General features: G+C 39.3%; 3 protein-coding genes across 6 annotated transcripts; 1 reads left to right on the top strand and 2 right to left on the bottom strand.

Moving 5' to 3' along the window:
• Nucleotides 1-957: 957 nt before the first annotated feature.
• LOC121774277 (kinase-interacting protein 1-like) lies at nt 958-4,234 on the bottom strand. The gene is made up of 2 exons (XM_042171178.1): nt 4,141-4,234; nt 958-4,006 (listed from the first exon to the last, which is right to left on the bottom strand). Exons 1-2 carry the CDS (start codon nt 4,232-4,234, stop codon nt 1,089-1,091), a joined length of 3,012 nt encoding a protein of 1,003 aa, XP_042027112.1. The 3' UTR covers nt 958-1,088.
• A 401-nt stretch (nt 4,235-4,635) lies between these two features.
• On the bottom strand, nt 4,636-8,040 carry LOC121775140 (vacuolar protein sorting-associated protein 55 homolog). Of its 3 annotated transcripts, none has more exons than XM_042172126.1 (6): nt 7,863-8,040; nt 6,149-6,904; nt 5,934-5,985; nt 5,545-5,584; nt 5,344-5,428; nt 4,636-5,066 (listed from the first exon to the last, which is right to left on the bottom strand). In XM_042172126.1, exons 3-6 carry the CDS (start codon nt 5,964-5,966, stop codon nt 4,883-4,885), a joined length of 342 nt encoding a protein of 113 aa, XP_042028060.1. In that variant the 5' UTR covers nt 5,967-5,985; nt 6,149-6,904; nt 7,863-8,040; the 3' UTR covers nt 4,636-4,882. The 3 variants fall into 3 exon arrangements, with proteins under 3 accessions (XP_042028060.1, XP_042028059.1, XP_042028058.1); XM_042172125.1 differs by having other exon boundaries at nt 6,149-6,907; XM_042172124.1 differs by lacking the exon at nt 7,863-8,040 and having other exon boundaries at nt 5,934-5,984; nt 6,819-6,854.
• A 414-nt stretch (nt 8,041-8,454) lies between these two features.
• LOC121775130 (mechanosensitive ion channel protein 2, chloroplastic-like) lies at nt 8,455-14,514 on the top strand. 2 transcript variants are annotated; one of them, XM_042172111.1, is made up of 13 exons: nt 8,455-8,627; nt 8,715-8,780; nt 9,096-9,253; nt 9,468-9,591; nt 9,738-9,835; nt 9,910-10,023; nt 10,730-10,790; nt 11,893-12,042; nt 12,175-12,285; nt 12,567-12,734; nt 12,823-12,936; nt 13,172-13,228; nt 13,571-14,514. In XM_042172111.1, exons 1-13 carry the CDS (start codon nt 8,550-8,552, stop codon nt 14,348-14,350), a joined length of 2,079 nt encoding a protein of 692 aa, XP_042028045.1. In that variant the 5' UTR covers nt 8,455-8,549; the 3' UTR covers nt 14,351-14,514. The 2 variants fall into 2 exon arrangements, with proteins under 2 accessions (XP_042028045.1, XP_042028046.1); XM_042172112.1 differs by having other exon boundaries at nt 8,456-8,627; nt 8,721-8,780.
• Nucleotides 14,515-14,529: the final 15 nt, after the last annotated feature.

Below are 14,529 nucleotides of genomic sequence, written 5' to 3' on the forward strand. Positions count from 1 at the left end.
GCATAGTAGCAACCGCAGAAGTAGTAGATGCAGGGTAGTAGTGACAGTTGTAGCAGAGTAGCAACTGTAGAGGGAGTAGAATAATAACTGCTGACAAGAGCGCAGGTAGATAAAAAGCAAGCAAGAGCGCTGGAGCAGGAGTAGAACTTCAGGCAAATAAGCAGCAAGCAAATAATAGCGCAGAGTGCAGCAACGTCAGAAACCCTAGTTTGGGCAGAGTGGCGGAGTAGCAGAGTAGAGCATAACAGAGCCGTAATTTTGGGAAGAGTGGTATAGCAGGACCATAATTTCGGGTAGAGTAGATCAGAGTAGGAACGGAAGAACAGAGTGGGGATAGTAGAGCGGAAGAACAGAGTGGGGATAGTAGAGCGGGCAGCAACAGAAACCCTATTTTTTATTTTTTTTTGGAAACCCTAATTTTCTAGAGACGGATTCGAATCCGCTCTGATACCATGTAGAACAGTAAAATATAGATATAAGCGGAAAAGTAAATAGACATAGTAGAGAAAGTAGTAGTGTAGTTGGTATATTTTATTACTCAACACAGGCCACATATATATAGTACATGAGACTAAGCTAGGCTATGTCACATCACCGATGTGGGACAGAATACTAATATTCTTAACAGTAATTAATAAACCATATTTTGTACGGCTAACCGGGTATACTAGTGTACTCATTCAGGTATTACCCGATACCCGCAAAATTTGATTGGATGATATCCGCTCCCGACCCGTATCCCTATATTTTTGGTTATCGGATCAGATCGGAAATGATCCGATACCCACTATCTGTTTGGACACTCCTACTAATTATAGTTCGATGACCAAAAACCGAATGCGACTCAACTATGGTGGAATAGATGATGTAGTTATTTTTGTACGAAATATTTCAATTTGAGAAAACACTATCTAATCTTGTTAAGATACACAAACCCAAAAATGGAGTAGGTTGGGCCAATTAACAAGTGTAGTTAAGATAACAAAACACAATTTTGTGAAAATGTTGGTAGAAAAAAATATGAGAGTGCTTATTACAAAATGAGTTAGCATGAAAAACACACATGTCATGCCTAAGAAACAAAAGATTCAAGAAGAAGAGTTATTATGAGAGGAGAGGCGAAGCCCAGCTCTAAGCACCTGATATTTCCTACTAGGATGCATGCAAGAGAAGAGGGAAACCTTAGGCTTCTTGGAAGACTTATTCCCAAAGATGAATGACCTCAGCGGCACTTTATTTCTATTCTCTGACTGCTCTGATATCCCAAACTCCTGATCTAGCAGCCCCAGCGTCTTGTCTATCTGCAGCTGTAACATGCTTACGTGGTCGAGCCCCACCTCGAGCTCTTCTCTCACCTTCTCATTCTCCTGCTTCATGTTGAGCACTTCCCCTTGTAGCTTGGCCGCCTGGTGGCTGCTGAATCTCGTCTCCACCCCTTCCCTCAGCGCCTCCGTGATCTCCTCTTGTATGTTGCATAGTGAGGTAAACCTGTTTTTTAGCTCATCCCTCAACGGCGCGCTCTGTTCAAGCCACACTGATAGCTCCCTCTGTATGTCCCTCAGGTGCTTGAATATTGGCACTACTTCTGATTTTATCTGTGTGTCTCCGTTGTCTGTTTTTCGCCTCTCCCTCAGCTTCGACATCTCCTCATCTAAGTCTCTGACCTCTGTCTTGAACTTTTGTATCTGGTGGAACGCGGTGCTGAATCTGAACCAGAAGTCTAGATTCTCATCGAGTATGGCGTCGATGTCTGTCCGTAGCTTCTCCTCCACTTGTGACAGTGCCGATGCCAGGTACACCATCCCTGTCTCGTTGGTTTCGTCTGTCAAGGGGGGGCCTCTGATGTCCTTGGTGACGCTTATGTCCTCATTTTCTCCGGATTGGAAGGTTTCGTCTTCTTCTGAGATGGTGGAGAGTGGGGCGGTGTCCCCTTCGAGGGTGCTTAGCCTCATGCGGAGATTGGTGATTTCATCGTCTCGTCTTGAGATGGCCTTTTTGAGCTCTCTCATCTGTATGGTGGTGTCGAATTGGCTGTCTCGTTCTTTCCTCTCGACCTCGTTGAGCTTTTTCTTTACTTCCTTGTAGTTTCTTAGGATTGTGGTGTATTCTTTCAGGAGGATCTTCTCTCTGTCCTCCATTCCGCAGAGGAGAACTTGCTGCCAGCTAATGTCGTCTTTGTCTTTGTCTTTGTCTTTGCCTTTGTCTTTGTCTTTCTCTTTGGCTCTGCCTTCGGAATCTTCTTCCAGAATCTCCATAATTGTTTTGCGGCTAGAGAATGATGATGTTTTCCTTACCATGTTCTCGTTGTGTTCCTTCTCTTGCACAGATGTGAAAGAGCGTCGAACCTTGTTCACTCCTTGTTCTACACTGTGTACCTCTCTCACATCTTTGAACACCTCTTCCTCTTCTTCGCCCACCTCTCGTGTGGCCAGACTCTCTGAGGTGCGGCCAACATCATCCTCACGCTCCTCCACTTCATCACTGGTTAGTTCTCTTGATAAAGCTCGATCAACGTCCACCCCTTGTTCGTCTACCTCAGAGGAGCGACCTACCTCCTCGCCCGTCTCTGCATCCGTTAAGAGACTATCATCAGCATCAGCAAAGGAATCTGCCACTTCATCAACCTCCACACTGGTTACTTCCTCTGCATTCGCCTTGACATCATCCAAAGAGCTCGTAGGAGCAGCCACCACGCCATCCGGCTCACTAGAAGAAGCCTCAAGATCATCCTCCACCTTCACACTAGTCAGCTTCTCAGCAAGAGTGTCGATGCTCGTTTTTGCCTTGGCGAAATTCGTTTGAAGTGTATTGTTGCGGCTCTCAACATTCTTGTTCAAATCTTGCACCTTATTAAGTTTCTCCTCCATTTGAATGACCTTGGAGCTCAACCCCTCAGTGTCCCCACCAAGGCTCCCATCCTCCTCCACCTCCTCCAAACTCTGGATCTGCACATTTAGCTCATCGTTCTCCGCCCTCAACGTGTTCACAAGAACCGTCTGAGACGACACAGCAGTCTCTAACGTGATCACCTTATTCACTAACAGATCAATCTTCTCAGCTAACTGTGTGACAGACAATGAGGACAATGAGCCTGTGTCCAAGCTCTCCTCCAACTTCTCAGGCAGCTCCTCGAGCTCCTTCGTCTCCTGCAGCAACGCAGCCACGTCTTTACTAAACTCATGCGATAAATTCCCCGGCCTCTCAGCCCCATCACTTTGCTCAAGCATGTACTTCTCCCGAAGTGACTTCAAGCGCCCGCAGGCAGCCTGAATCCGATCATACTCGTCCTTAGCCTCGAGAGAAGTTTTGTCCTGCTTCTCCTGAAGCATAGCGAGCGTCTCCTGGCACGACTTCAAAGCCGCCTCAGCCATGAGCGTACGAGCCTCATCATCCTCGATCACACTATCCATACTAAACTCATCCTGCAACCTACAAATCTTCTGTTGCATCTCCATGACTTGGCTCTCAATCCCCCAATACCTAGCTATCCCACCCTCGAAAGAGCTCTTCACAAACTCCTTCACAGTGTGCAAAGACAGAATCTCCTTCTGCAGCCTGTTGATCTCCTCAAGGGCCTCCTCCTTGGTGAGACCCGACTCGACAACAGATTTCAGACGGCTCTGATTCTTGACCTTCTTGGACTGAAACTGCTTTGAGGCCTTAGAAATGATGGTCTTGAGATCCATGACAGGAGGCTTGGGGATCTTCGACATGTTCGTATCCGGGATGACGAAATTGTCGGGGATCTTGGGGGGGATTTCTTCGTCGTCTGCCATGCCAAACTGCACCTGCTCAGGGAAGACAGTTGCAATGGTGTTGTTGGCGTTTTGGAAGTCTTTGGATAAGAGGTCGTAGCGATCGGCCAACGAGCGGAACACCTTGAAGGCCTCCTCGACCGCGCAGATGAGCTCCGGCCGCCTCTTGTAGTACATCTCCGCCCTCTTTGCAAATGAGTCCCCATCTCCTTCAATCAGTTGGAGCATGCCTTGTACCTTCTCTTCCATGTCTGCATTTTTCCAAACAAAATTTACAAATTTCAAAATTTCAATAACATTATGTATACTAGATTAACATAGATTTGTTGTCCAAAAAAAAACAGTGAGCAGCATACGTATGTGAGGTTGAAAAAATGTGAGTTACCTTGAAGGCTCTGTTCGAGCCATTTGGATTGCTTAGTGCGAATGTGGCTGGCCCACCACCATGAATATGCATGGTTCGCAGCTCTCTGCAACATCTCCGATCTCTAACCTTTCTTGCACGATTCACATGGGACTGACTGATCAACAATGAAGCTCAAAAGTTAGCACAACATTAGGGGGTTAATGGCTATGAGGATTTTTCGCTCCTTAATCTATTCTTGGAATTTCACCTAAAATTATTCCACATTAATGTTACTAAATTCCCACCACTGCCTATTCTTTGCACACTTCTTACTCAACTTTGTGATGCCAATTTTTTATGCGACATAATGTGATTGATTGAAACGGATTCGTAGTCGGTAATAAGGTTGAAAAAATATGTTTGTTAAGAAATTAATCTTCAACGTGAAAATGGAATATTTATATTCTTCACAAATTATTCACCACAGCATAAACTTTGGGTATTTATTACAAATGGAGATTGGAGACGCATCGATTATTTTAAAATATCAAATTACTGGAAGAGTCAGAAATGTGGAACAGGTCTGCTGCTAATCTAACATCAAAGATTCACAAGAGCAAACTCTGCCAACCGACCAATAATTTATCTATCTGTACATGTTGGATATATATCTTCCTCTATTTTTCAACTTTCTTGTTAATTTTTTTTCATTTCACTCTTCCAAAATAACCAAACACAGCAGCGGTCCAAGGTTTACAGACATCGTCTCTTGATAGAAGTGTTACCACTCATCGTCCAGACTGGCACGATGGAAGCAAAGGATCGTGCAGACAAATATGAAGAAAGACGTGAATTCAATGAACATTGCGCCGGTTCCTATCAAGCCTGCGTGCCTCAGAATGATGGGAATGGCCATGCTCCCCACAGCAGATGCACCGGTCAAGAACTTGGCAGCATCTATCCAACTGCATGGGACCAACAATCAAAACTAAGAAGATTTGTAAATAAGGAGACAAAATTTGAAACACAGCAACTCTAAATCGTGCAACAATGGATCCCAAAGTAATACCAAGAACAGGCACGACTTTATTTCCATCATAAACATCTAACACAACCATTGAAACACGGATTATAACAAACTATGAACGGAATTCCCCACAAATGCCAACAAGGTGTCAAACATTGGTATGCAGTTTCAAGATGCGTTCTCATCCTGAGTCATAAGGGTTTAGGATTACTCACCCCCCACCTTCTCGACTGGTAAGGAATTGAGTGGTTCCACCACCAAAGAAAAGACAAGGCATTGGCACCAGAACATACATCAGAGCTGAGAAGAAAATTCAAACAAGGTCAGGTATATAAATGTAATGACCGACATCATTTGACTAAAATATCCCCTCCTCTAACCCATCCCCAACGAAAATACAAAGCCTTCATGCAAACCTGATAACATTGGCCACCAGTTGCTGTATATCGCACAAGCCTGCATTCAGGAATGTTGAAGGAACAATCAAAAAGAGCAATATAAACATGTTTCTACCAAATTACACAACACTATCAGAAAATGACGATGATGATGATTCTTCTCTGACACATAAACCCAGACCACAGGATTTCAGGAGAGGTCTATAACAACAAAAAATTCACGAGCCTACATGGAAAATTAACACAGTAACCTGTGGTGTTGTTTCATGTAAACAAATTTAGACATGATACTGCTGGAATATACGTAAGCATGTGATTAAGGACCCTTATATTAGCAATTTAACATGATAATCAGAAGTTATTTTAGAATTGTGGAGATGAAAATTAAGAGCTTAGTAAAAACCTACCAAGATCTGGAGCAGGATGCTAGATGAAAACATGAATGCAAGTCCTGCAAGACTGGATATCAAATGCCAAGATTAATGGTCAATAATACAACAGAAAGGAATAGAAAATTGCTGATTTCTACACTTCACCTCTTCCCTTCTCATTCTATTGAAACGAAATAAAGTGCAGATGTAAGGAATATGATTGAATTAATAGATTCGTATTGGTCACTTACACTGCATGCAATCGACCAGATCAGTCACACAGTACCGGAATAGCGTACCAGTATAAGTTGCAAGATCAAAACCACAATATAAAGTAGATTAGACATTGCAGTAATAATATATTTACAACACTACGAAAAAAATGCATTTAGGATAAATCACACAGTGGTTCAGCAAATACTACATGTGAACTAGCAATCATACTAGAAGTTACATGCTCCATTCTCTAATATCTAATGCATACTGGTGGGTAGAGAACAGTGATGAAGCCACTTGAGCTCCACAACAGACAAATGCCCCTCATAAAAAATCCCCAACAAGCTATTTTTTTAAAGTTTCCCTATATATGCCCCATCTCATATCCTCAAAATTTCCTCATATATTTTTTCCCCTCCTAATTAAATTCCTAGCTCCGCCCCTAATAGAGAATACAGATAAAAGATTCATGAATGCAGCTTAAGTTAATTCAACTGAGTCACTGACAACAACATTGAGAGCAACACCAGATCAGAATGCAGAGATAACTAAGTTTCCAGAAATACCCGACGACGCAATTAGCAAGTCAAACTATGATACAGAAAACAAAATAACAATCGTCTCCTTTAATTCCAAAAAAAGGATCGAGCATTTAATGCCAAACAAATCATCATGAATATAGAAAGAGAAGGCATAAAGGTACAAACCTTCAATTGTCATTGCCATTTCTGCAGGTACTTTGCAAAGATACTGAAACAGACTTCAAGATTTTCAAGTCAATTTATCTGCTTCTGCTACAAGTTTCAGAAAAGAAAAAAATAAGAACACAAATGTGAAGAAATAAACTGGGAGCATAATATATTTAAACTGACTGCACCTCCATTTGTCTTGTATTAAAACACAAATGTATGCGCCAGAGACATTATATTGAGATCAGAGTTTAACTTACTATACATCTTATAACTCATCATCGAGATACTTCAAAATTTTAGTTGATACAATTCAACTGATACACTTGGCATTGCCATGAAAGTGAATTCTTTTGCATCTACAGAGGGAATTATGTGCATGTGGTGACAATAATTGTTGTGAAAGTCATAAATTGGAGCATAGCACATTTCCGTCATTGAATTCACAACCTTGGAAAACCTAAAGCTTAACAAATTCTCATATGCCAGCAGACAAAAAAATGAAGAGAGAACTTTTTTTCCTCTAAAAAAAGAGAGAACAATTATTAGGTCATCTTTTCCTGGAAACTAACAAATCTAGATTTTCTAACCATGATTATCTAAAACAGGTTAGGTTAAGCAGAAGCCATGATTAAAGAATTTTTTCTAGCGTAGAAGTTTGATTACTAATTTCAATATCATAGTAAAACTTTTGGTCTGTGTCCGACGAAGGGAAATTATCAAGAACAACTGAATCCCTAATAAATTGATAAGCTGAACAGCTTAAAATACAAACAAGAGGAAATTTCTACAACACCAGCTTCAATCAAGTCTCAGAACCCCAATATTGTGCAAGGCACAAATCCAACGAATCAAAAAAGAAAAAAAAATTAAACACAATGAAGAAGAAGAAGAAGAAGAAGAAAGAAGAATCCGCGAGATTATCGAGCAGATGAGGACTAGAAAACAAACCGCATAAGCTCGTAACTTGCACAAACGGGTGAATGAACCCCTCAAAAATCCATACCACAAACAACAACAAAAAAAATCGAAATTTTAGAAAATTGTAATCCATTCTTACCGATCAAAGGATTTTTTCTTCCGCAGCAAGCAATACAAGAATCGAAGATGCCAAAAGTGCTTAGGGTTTGGGAGTCGGAGTTCGCAGCATAAAAACTCGTAGTCGTAGATCAGACTGTTAAGGTCAAGGAAAATTACTTCAATTATAAGCTTGTATTTCAACTTTTCTTCTTCCTGGTTTTTTAGGATTTAACTACAAAAGGCAATTAAATTTACTCCCTCCGTCCCACATAATTTGGGACACTTTGATCGGGCACGAGTTTTAAGAAATATAATGAAAAATGAGTTGAAAAAGTTAATGGAATGTGGGTCCTACTTTTATATATTAGTTTTATAATTAAAGGTGAGTAGGAATGAGTTAATGGAAGGTGAGGTCCATTACCAAAAATAGTAAAAGTGAAATGATTCAAATTATGTGGGACGACCTAAAATGAAAAATTGGGTCAAATTATGTGAGACGGGGGAAGTATTTATTATCATAATAATGACTCTACACAATTAAATATGCATATTCCCAATTTAGAAATAAATTTATCACTAATACTATTAAAATCCAATTTGGAGATTATATATTCCATTTTTCATCGAGTAATTACTTTTCTACACAAAAAAACGAGTAATTCGACGAATCCATATCATTTGCATAGGTGGAGAGAGAGAGAGGGAGGGGGGAGGCGAATTAAGGAAAATGACTGTTTCTGGTTCTCTGCAGCTCTCCCTGCAGCTCGCAAATTGCCGGAACAATTGGTGCAGTAAGAGATTTCGGGTAATTATTCTATTCGAACAGTGTAGTTTTTCCTTCCCAAGTCAGCTATCTTTCCTCTGATGTTTTCTGATCATAATCAATTTCTAGCTGCAGAATCCGAATGCAAAAAGCAGATTATGTTTATCGAGCGATAATCTGCCCTCAATATCGTTGGTATGTTCCGTGATTGGATTTGTTTTATTTTTGAGCCCTATTTCTGATGGTTTTCTGGAAGGGGGGATTCTCATTTTGTTTTTGCAGTTTATTTTCGGTTAAAGGTCTCGATTTTAAAAGGTTTGTTTCTTTTGATGGGAATTGCAGGGCCTTTTTGGTTTATTACAGTAATTCGTGTTTTTTGGTAAACCGATTGTATAGTGAATTTTATTGTACTAAGGATTTGATAATTGTATGTTCTTCATGAAAATTTGGCCTGCATGTTAGTTCTTTGTTCTTGGCCGCACTTGACATTATTATTCATAACATTTTCAGCAACACCATTCTTGGAGTTCCAATGTTTCGAAGAGAATAAATCCAAGAGTATGCACCATTCCTTGTAGAAATAACCAGCTTAGGTGCCATTGTTTTTTAAATCCAGGCGCGCCTTCGGACATTAACTATGTAAAGAATGCAACCTTGACATTAGCAAGGTAATTATTCCTCTTCAACATCTCTTTCCTCTTCTGGTCTTTCTGAGAAGAATGCTGAAGCCAGAAATAAGCCTGTTGAAGCATTAGTTATGAACATGAAAAATTGATTGATGTGAAACTGTGTGAAACTTTGTTATATATATATATATTCTGTAGCTGTATTTTTGAATATTTCTTAGTCAATTCTGGTAAGTCAAAAGTTTCTGCCTTGCAGATCATTTAATCGTTTGCAAGGAAGTCCTCTTGTGATTAAACTGGCTTCAGCCGTCAGTATTATTATCTTTGCTGTATGGGGACTTGGGCCACTTGTGCGACTTAGCAGAAACTTACTCTTCCATGTATTGCATTCTTTTTCATATTTTAGTTCTTGTGCCTGTTTTTCTATTGTTAATACCTTTGTATGATGGGTCTGTGAAACTTAGTTGAGTGCTTGACCTTTGTAAGTCATCAACTAATCAATTACAGTAAATTTGCACATACGCAGAAGGGTGATAATACTTGGAAAAAGAGTAGTACTTATCAAATCACAACATCTTATGTTCGGCCATTGCTACTATGGACAGGAGCAATCATTATTTGCAGGTTAGTATGTTTGTTAGCAAAAGATAGAAAAATCAGATCTCATAGTTCACTAAACAAGAATTTGCATCTTACAGAGCATTGGATCCAGTAACTATACCAACAAAAGCAGGTCAGATTGTTAAACAAAGGCTCCTAAATTTTGTCAGATCTTTGTCATCAGTGCTGGGCTTTGCATATTGTCTGTCAAGGTCCGTATTCATACCTTTTTACTGACAGGTGTTGATTCCTAAAGATTTTTGTTTACATTATGTTGATACTCTATACTTTCTTTTGCTTTAAATTGACGAGGTTGGTTCCAATCATTATTTTCACATATATTGGCAGCTGGACTTGCTAAGGTCCTCGTACATATTCATGTATATACGTCTGAGCTTCCTGCTGGTTGAATATAACATCCATTTATATTTTCATGCTCATATTATGCGTACAAAAAGTTACATCATACACTTATGCATTTAGAGATTCTCGTGCATATTCATATATTCATCTGAGCTTCCTGCTGGTTGAATATAGCATTCATTTATATGTCCATGCTCATATTATGCGTACGAAAAGTTACATCATACACTTATGTATTTGGAGAATCCTTCACGCCCTTCTCAGATAAGATATCTCCCTTCCTCGCTTGAGTAGAATGCCACCAATTTATCAGTTGTCCGATTTTTTTTATCTTCTTTACTCTTCTTTCTAAGCTATTTATTTGAGCAAAATATACAATAGATAAGTCCAAATATTATATGAAATGTCCTGATTAGTGTATTTCGAAAATACTTATTAATGATTTTAGTCATACTTTTCCTGATCTCAATATCTGTTATTCCAATTTTTTTTACTTTTCAAGTTGACATCTGTGAGAACTAATGTCAGTTTTAAATTTTTAATTATTTTATGCAGTCTGATCCTACAAGCACAAAAATTTGCAATGGAGACAAATGACTCCAAAGATACTAGAAATGTATGTTCCCACTCTTTGTTTCACTTTACAGGATCTCTTAATGCGCTTGTACTATTGTTAGTGTCAAATAATTATTTCGCTTATAGTGGTGCATAGATACTTCAGTTACACCACTTTACCATACTGTTCAAAAGATTAGCCAACTGCATACTTCCTTAATCTACACTCTATCCAATATTGAGCTCCTTCCCTTGAAATTCTTCTCCTGGAATTCTTACATGATTCCATAGTGCTTATCTTACCCCTGTAACAGGTTTCTTAGACTCCCTGGATATGTAGCACTGTAGCAATAACTCACAACATAAATGCTCATATTTTTAAACAAATATGAAGTATGAACCATTAAAATGCTTGCAAATTGTGTACATCATAGTAAATGAGGATCTTATTTATCCATACTAACATAGAACTCTCCAACCACTTAAACATTTCAGTTAGTGATAAGGCAACATGTGTTCATTTGTGACAATTTTATTGCTAATGAGCTATCTATGTATTAGTAAATAAGGATCATGTCTTATTCATAGTAGTCCTGTGACTCACCAATTAAAATTCCCACATGAGTGAACAATATTCAGTAAAGGTGTTAAAAGGGTTTCAGTGGACATCCAGCAGTTAGGGTCAATGGATAAGTATGTATTTCATGTTCTCTTGAAGTTGGTATATTACATTATCAAAATTAAATCAAATCCTCTGAATTTACTGTATTTTGTCTGCTTTCCGTGCATTACCTCGCATCAGGAATTATGAGCATTGAAGTTCTGTATCATTGGATTATCAATCTTATATCTTGTGAGCATGGTTTAAAACAAAATTTAACTGTTGCTGGTACAAAATGGCATTTCAGAGCCCGTTTATGCGAAAAATGATTATTTGTATGATTCAATTTTCCAACAATTTAGCTTAATCTGATACCAATCTCATAGACAATCCCACCCATTTTCTGTAATTGTATGTGATGAGTCCATGATTCTATCGGTCAAGTTCAAATTTGTTTGGCTTCTGCTCAATGGATTTTCATGCATAAATTGGAAGTTACAAAACAGGTGTTCTCTCCATTTGATATTGAAATTAGTTCACTCTTTGTGTTACTTCTTGACAGATGGGTTTCCAGTTTGCTGGAAAAGCTATATATACAGCTGTGTGGGTTGCGGCTGTTTCATTGTTTATGGAGCTGTTAGGTTTCTCAACCCAAAAATGGCTCACAGCTGGGGGTCTTGGGACGGTCCTGCTCACACTAGCTGGACGTGAGGTGTAAATAAAATGGATTGAGTATATCTCAATCCATTTTTTTTTATTTCTTACTTATTTTTAAGATGTGTTTATGTTTGTAAACTAAGACCGCTTATAAAAGACACTCACGAGTCCTTGGTTTGTTTCTCAGATCTTTACTAATTTCCTTTCAAGTGCAATGATTCATGCGACTCGTCCATTCGTTGTGAATCAGTGGATTCAGACCAAGATTGAAGGTTATGATGTTTCTGGGACAGTTGAGGTTTGTATGGGGTCATCTTCATACATTCATTATAATAGTTGTTGAAACAATAGCTGTGTAACATCATTCTAAAAGGCATGGTGTCTCAAGACATCAAAATCGTATGTTGGCTGTTTAATTTTGTTCTCGGTCTGTATTTCTGTCTGGCCTGTACTGCTATTTGCACATTGCAATGCACATGAACTCTTGAAAATTGCAAACGCCTAGTTCCAAAGTGAACATACAAACGATTCTTAGCCTTATATCATGTTTTTGTCATCACTAATGTTGCTTGACTGCAGCATGTAGGATGGTGGTCGCCGACAATTGTAAGAGGTGAAGATCGTGAAGCTGTCCACATTCCCAACCACAAGTTTACTGTGAATGTTGTGAGAAATCTCACTCAAAAAACTCATTGGCGTATTAAAACCCACCTAGCCATCAGTCACTTGGATGTCAGCAAAATTAATGTGAGTTGTGTAGTTGATAAATTCTCTTGCAAAATAATGGATTGATTCTCTCATTGATCCATCTCAAAATGTCATCTGCTCTGTTCAGAACATTGTAGCTGATATGCGCAAGGTATTGGCGAAGAATCCTCACGTGGAACAACAGAAATTGCACAGACGCGTATTCTTGGACAATATTAATCCTGAAAATCAGGCCCTCATGGTGAGATTTAATTTTTTAAATCACAATTCAAGGGAAATTTTTTTCTGTCGAAATTAATGTGAAAAACTGTCGATGTTCTCCCCCACCTACCAAGCAAACCCCAAACAGAGAGATAGAGTTTACAAAATCATCTGCATTGAGCTTAATTTAAAATACAAGTGTGAAGATTTCTCATCATTACGTGGAATATGCATTTGTGATACAATTATAACTCCAAATTTACACAATTACACAGATAATGGTGTCCTGCTTTGTGAAGACCTCACATTTTGAAGAATATTTATGCGTTAAGGTGAGAACTCTTTTTTTAGCCTTTGCTCTCTTTCAATAAACACCGCTCTTTACGACTTCTGAATGATGCATTATTTTGGAGGTCATAGCTTATATAAGGATAAGAAATTACATAGTCTAAACTTTCTTTGTGATGTAGGCTGGTAAAATTAGAATCACCCATCTGTCGATTATATATGCCTATCCCTGCATGGTTGCAAAAATGCAAAGTTGATAGAAGTGGCATAAATTTTTCCAGACTTTTCTTCCGTTCTGTTTATTGACATGACACCTGGTTTTTTGTACTAGTTCAGATCAAATTTGTTTTGATTATTGTATTTGATTCCATTTGTTTGGACAACAGGAAGCTACTATGCTCGATCTACTCAGAGTCATCAGGCACCATCGTGCTCGACTGGCCACTCCCATCCGCACAGTTCAGAAAGTATATACTGATGCGGACTTGGACAATGTACCATTTTCAGAAACTATGTATGATCGAGGGGGAGTGTCAAATCGTCCAGTGCTATTGATTGAACCATCCTATAAAATCAATGGAGATGATAAGCCTAGGAACCAGGCTCGATCAGCACGAGCAAATGGGGAGGAAGCTGTCAAGGGAACAAATGACGTGCAAAAATCAGTCACCAAAGCTGATTCCGAGGCTGGTAAAATGCCTAAAGTTGAGACCAAATCCTCATCTGATCCTAAGCACAGTAGCAGTGCAAAAACTGTTGCAAACACTGATAACAAGCCTGTCGAAGAACAAAGTCCAACAGCAGATAGTTCCTCTAAGCAACCGCAAAAGGTGGGGCAAGATGCAAGCTCAGTCTCCTCACCGGATTTGGGGTCCAGAAGATCAGACAATGCCTATTCAACTTCACATTCGAAGCAAGCTGCACAGACACCTGCAACTAAGCCATCTCTGGAAGAGAATATAGTCCTCGGGGTTGCTCTGGATGGCTCGAAGAGGACCCTTCCCATCGAGGAAGAAATGGTTGGCCCACCAAATCCAGAAGACACGAAAGAGTTGGCCTCGTTGCATAGTGGCAATGGGCTAGCAGTAACTGATGAGAAAAACGACAGTAAGAGGCCGAACACCCCTGGCTCACTCAGTAACGAGCAGTCAGATCTGCAAAAATAGAATCATATCTGGCCTATCCCGCACTGCACTAATTGAAAGTATAATCAGAACTGTACATATACACAGGCTATTTTAGAGATTACTGCATGATCTTAGGTACATCTTCCCTTTGATTGATTGGTAAATATGGAAGTAATGGAAAGCTCACATTATTGTGCTTCTTACTATATTTATTATGT

Source organism: Salvia splendens, chromosome 17, assembly GCF_004379255.2.
Source record: "Salvia splendens isolate huo1 chromosome 17, SspV2, whole genome shotgun sequence".
Taxonomy (NCBI): domain Eukaryota; kingdom Viridiplantae; phylum Streptophyta; class Magnoliopsida; order Lamiales; family Lamiaceae; genus Salvia; species Salvia splendens.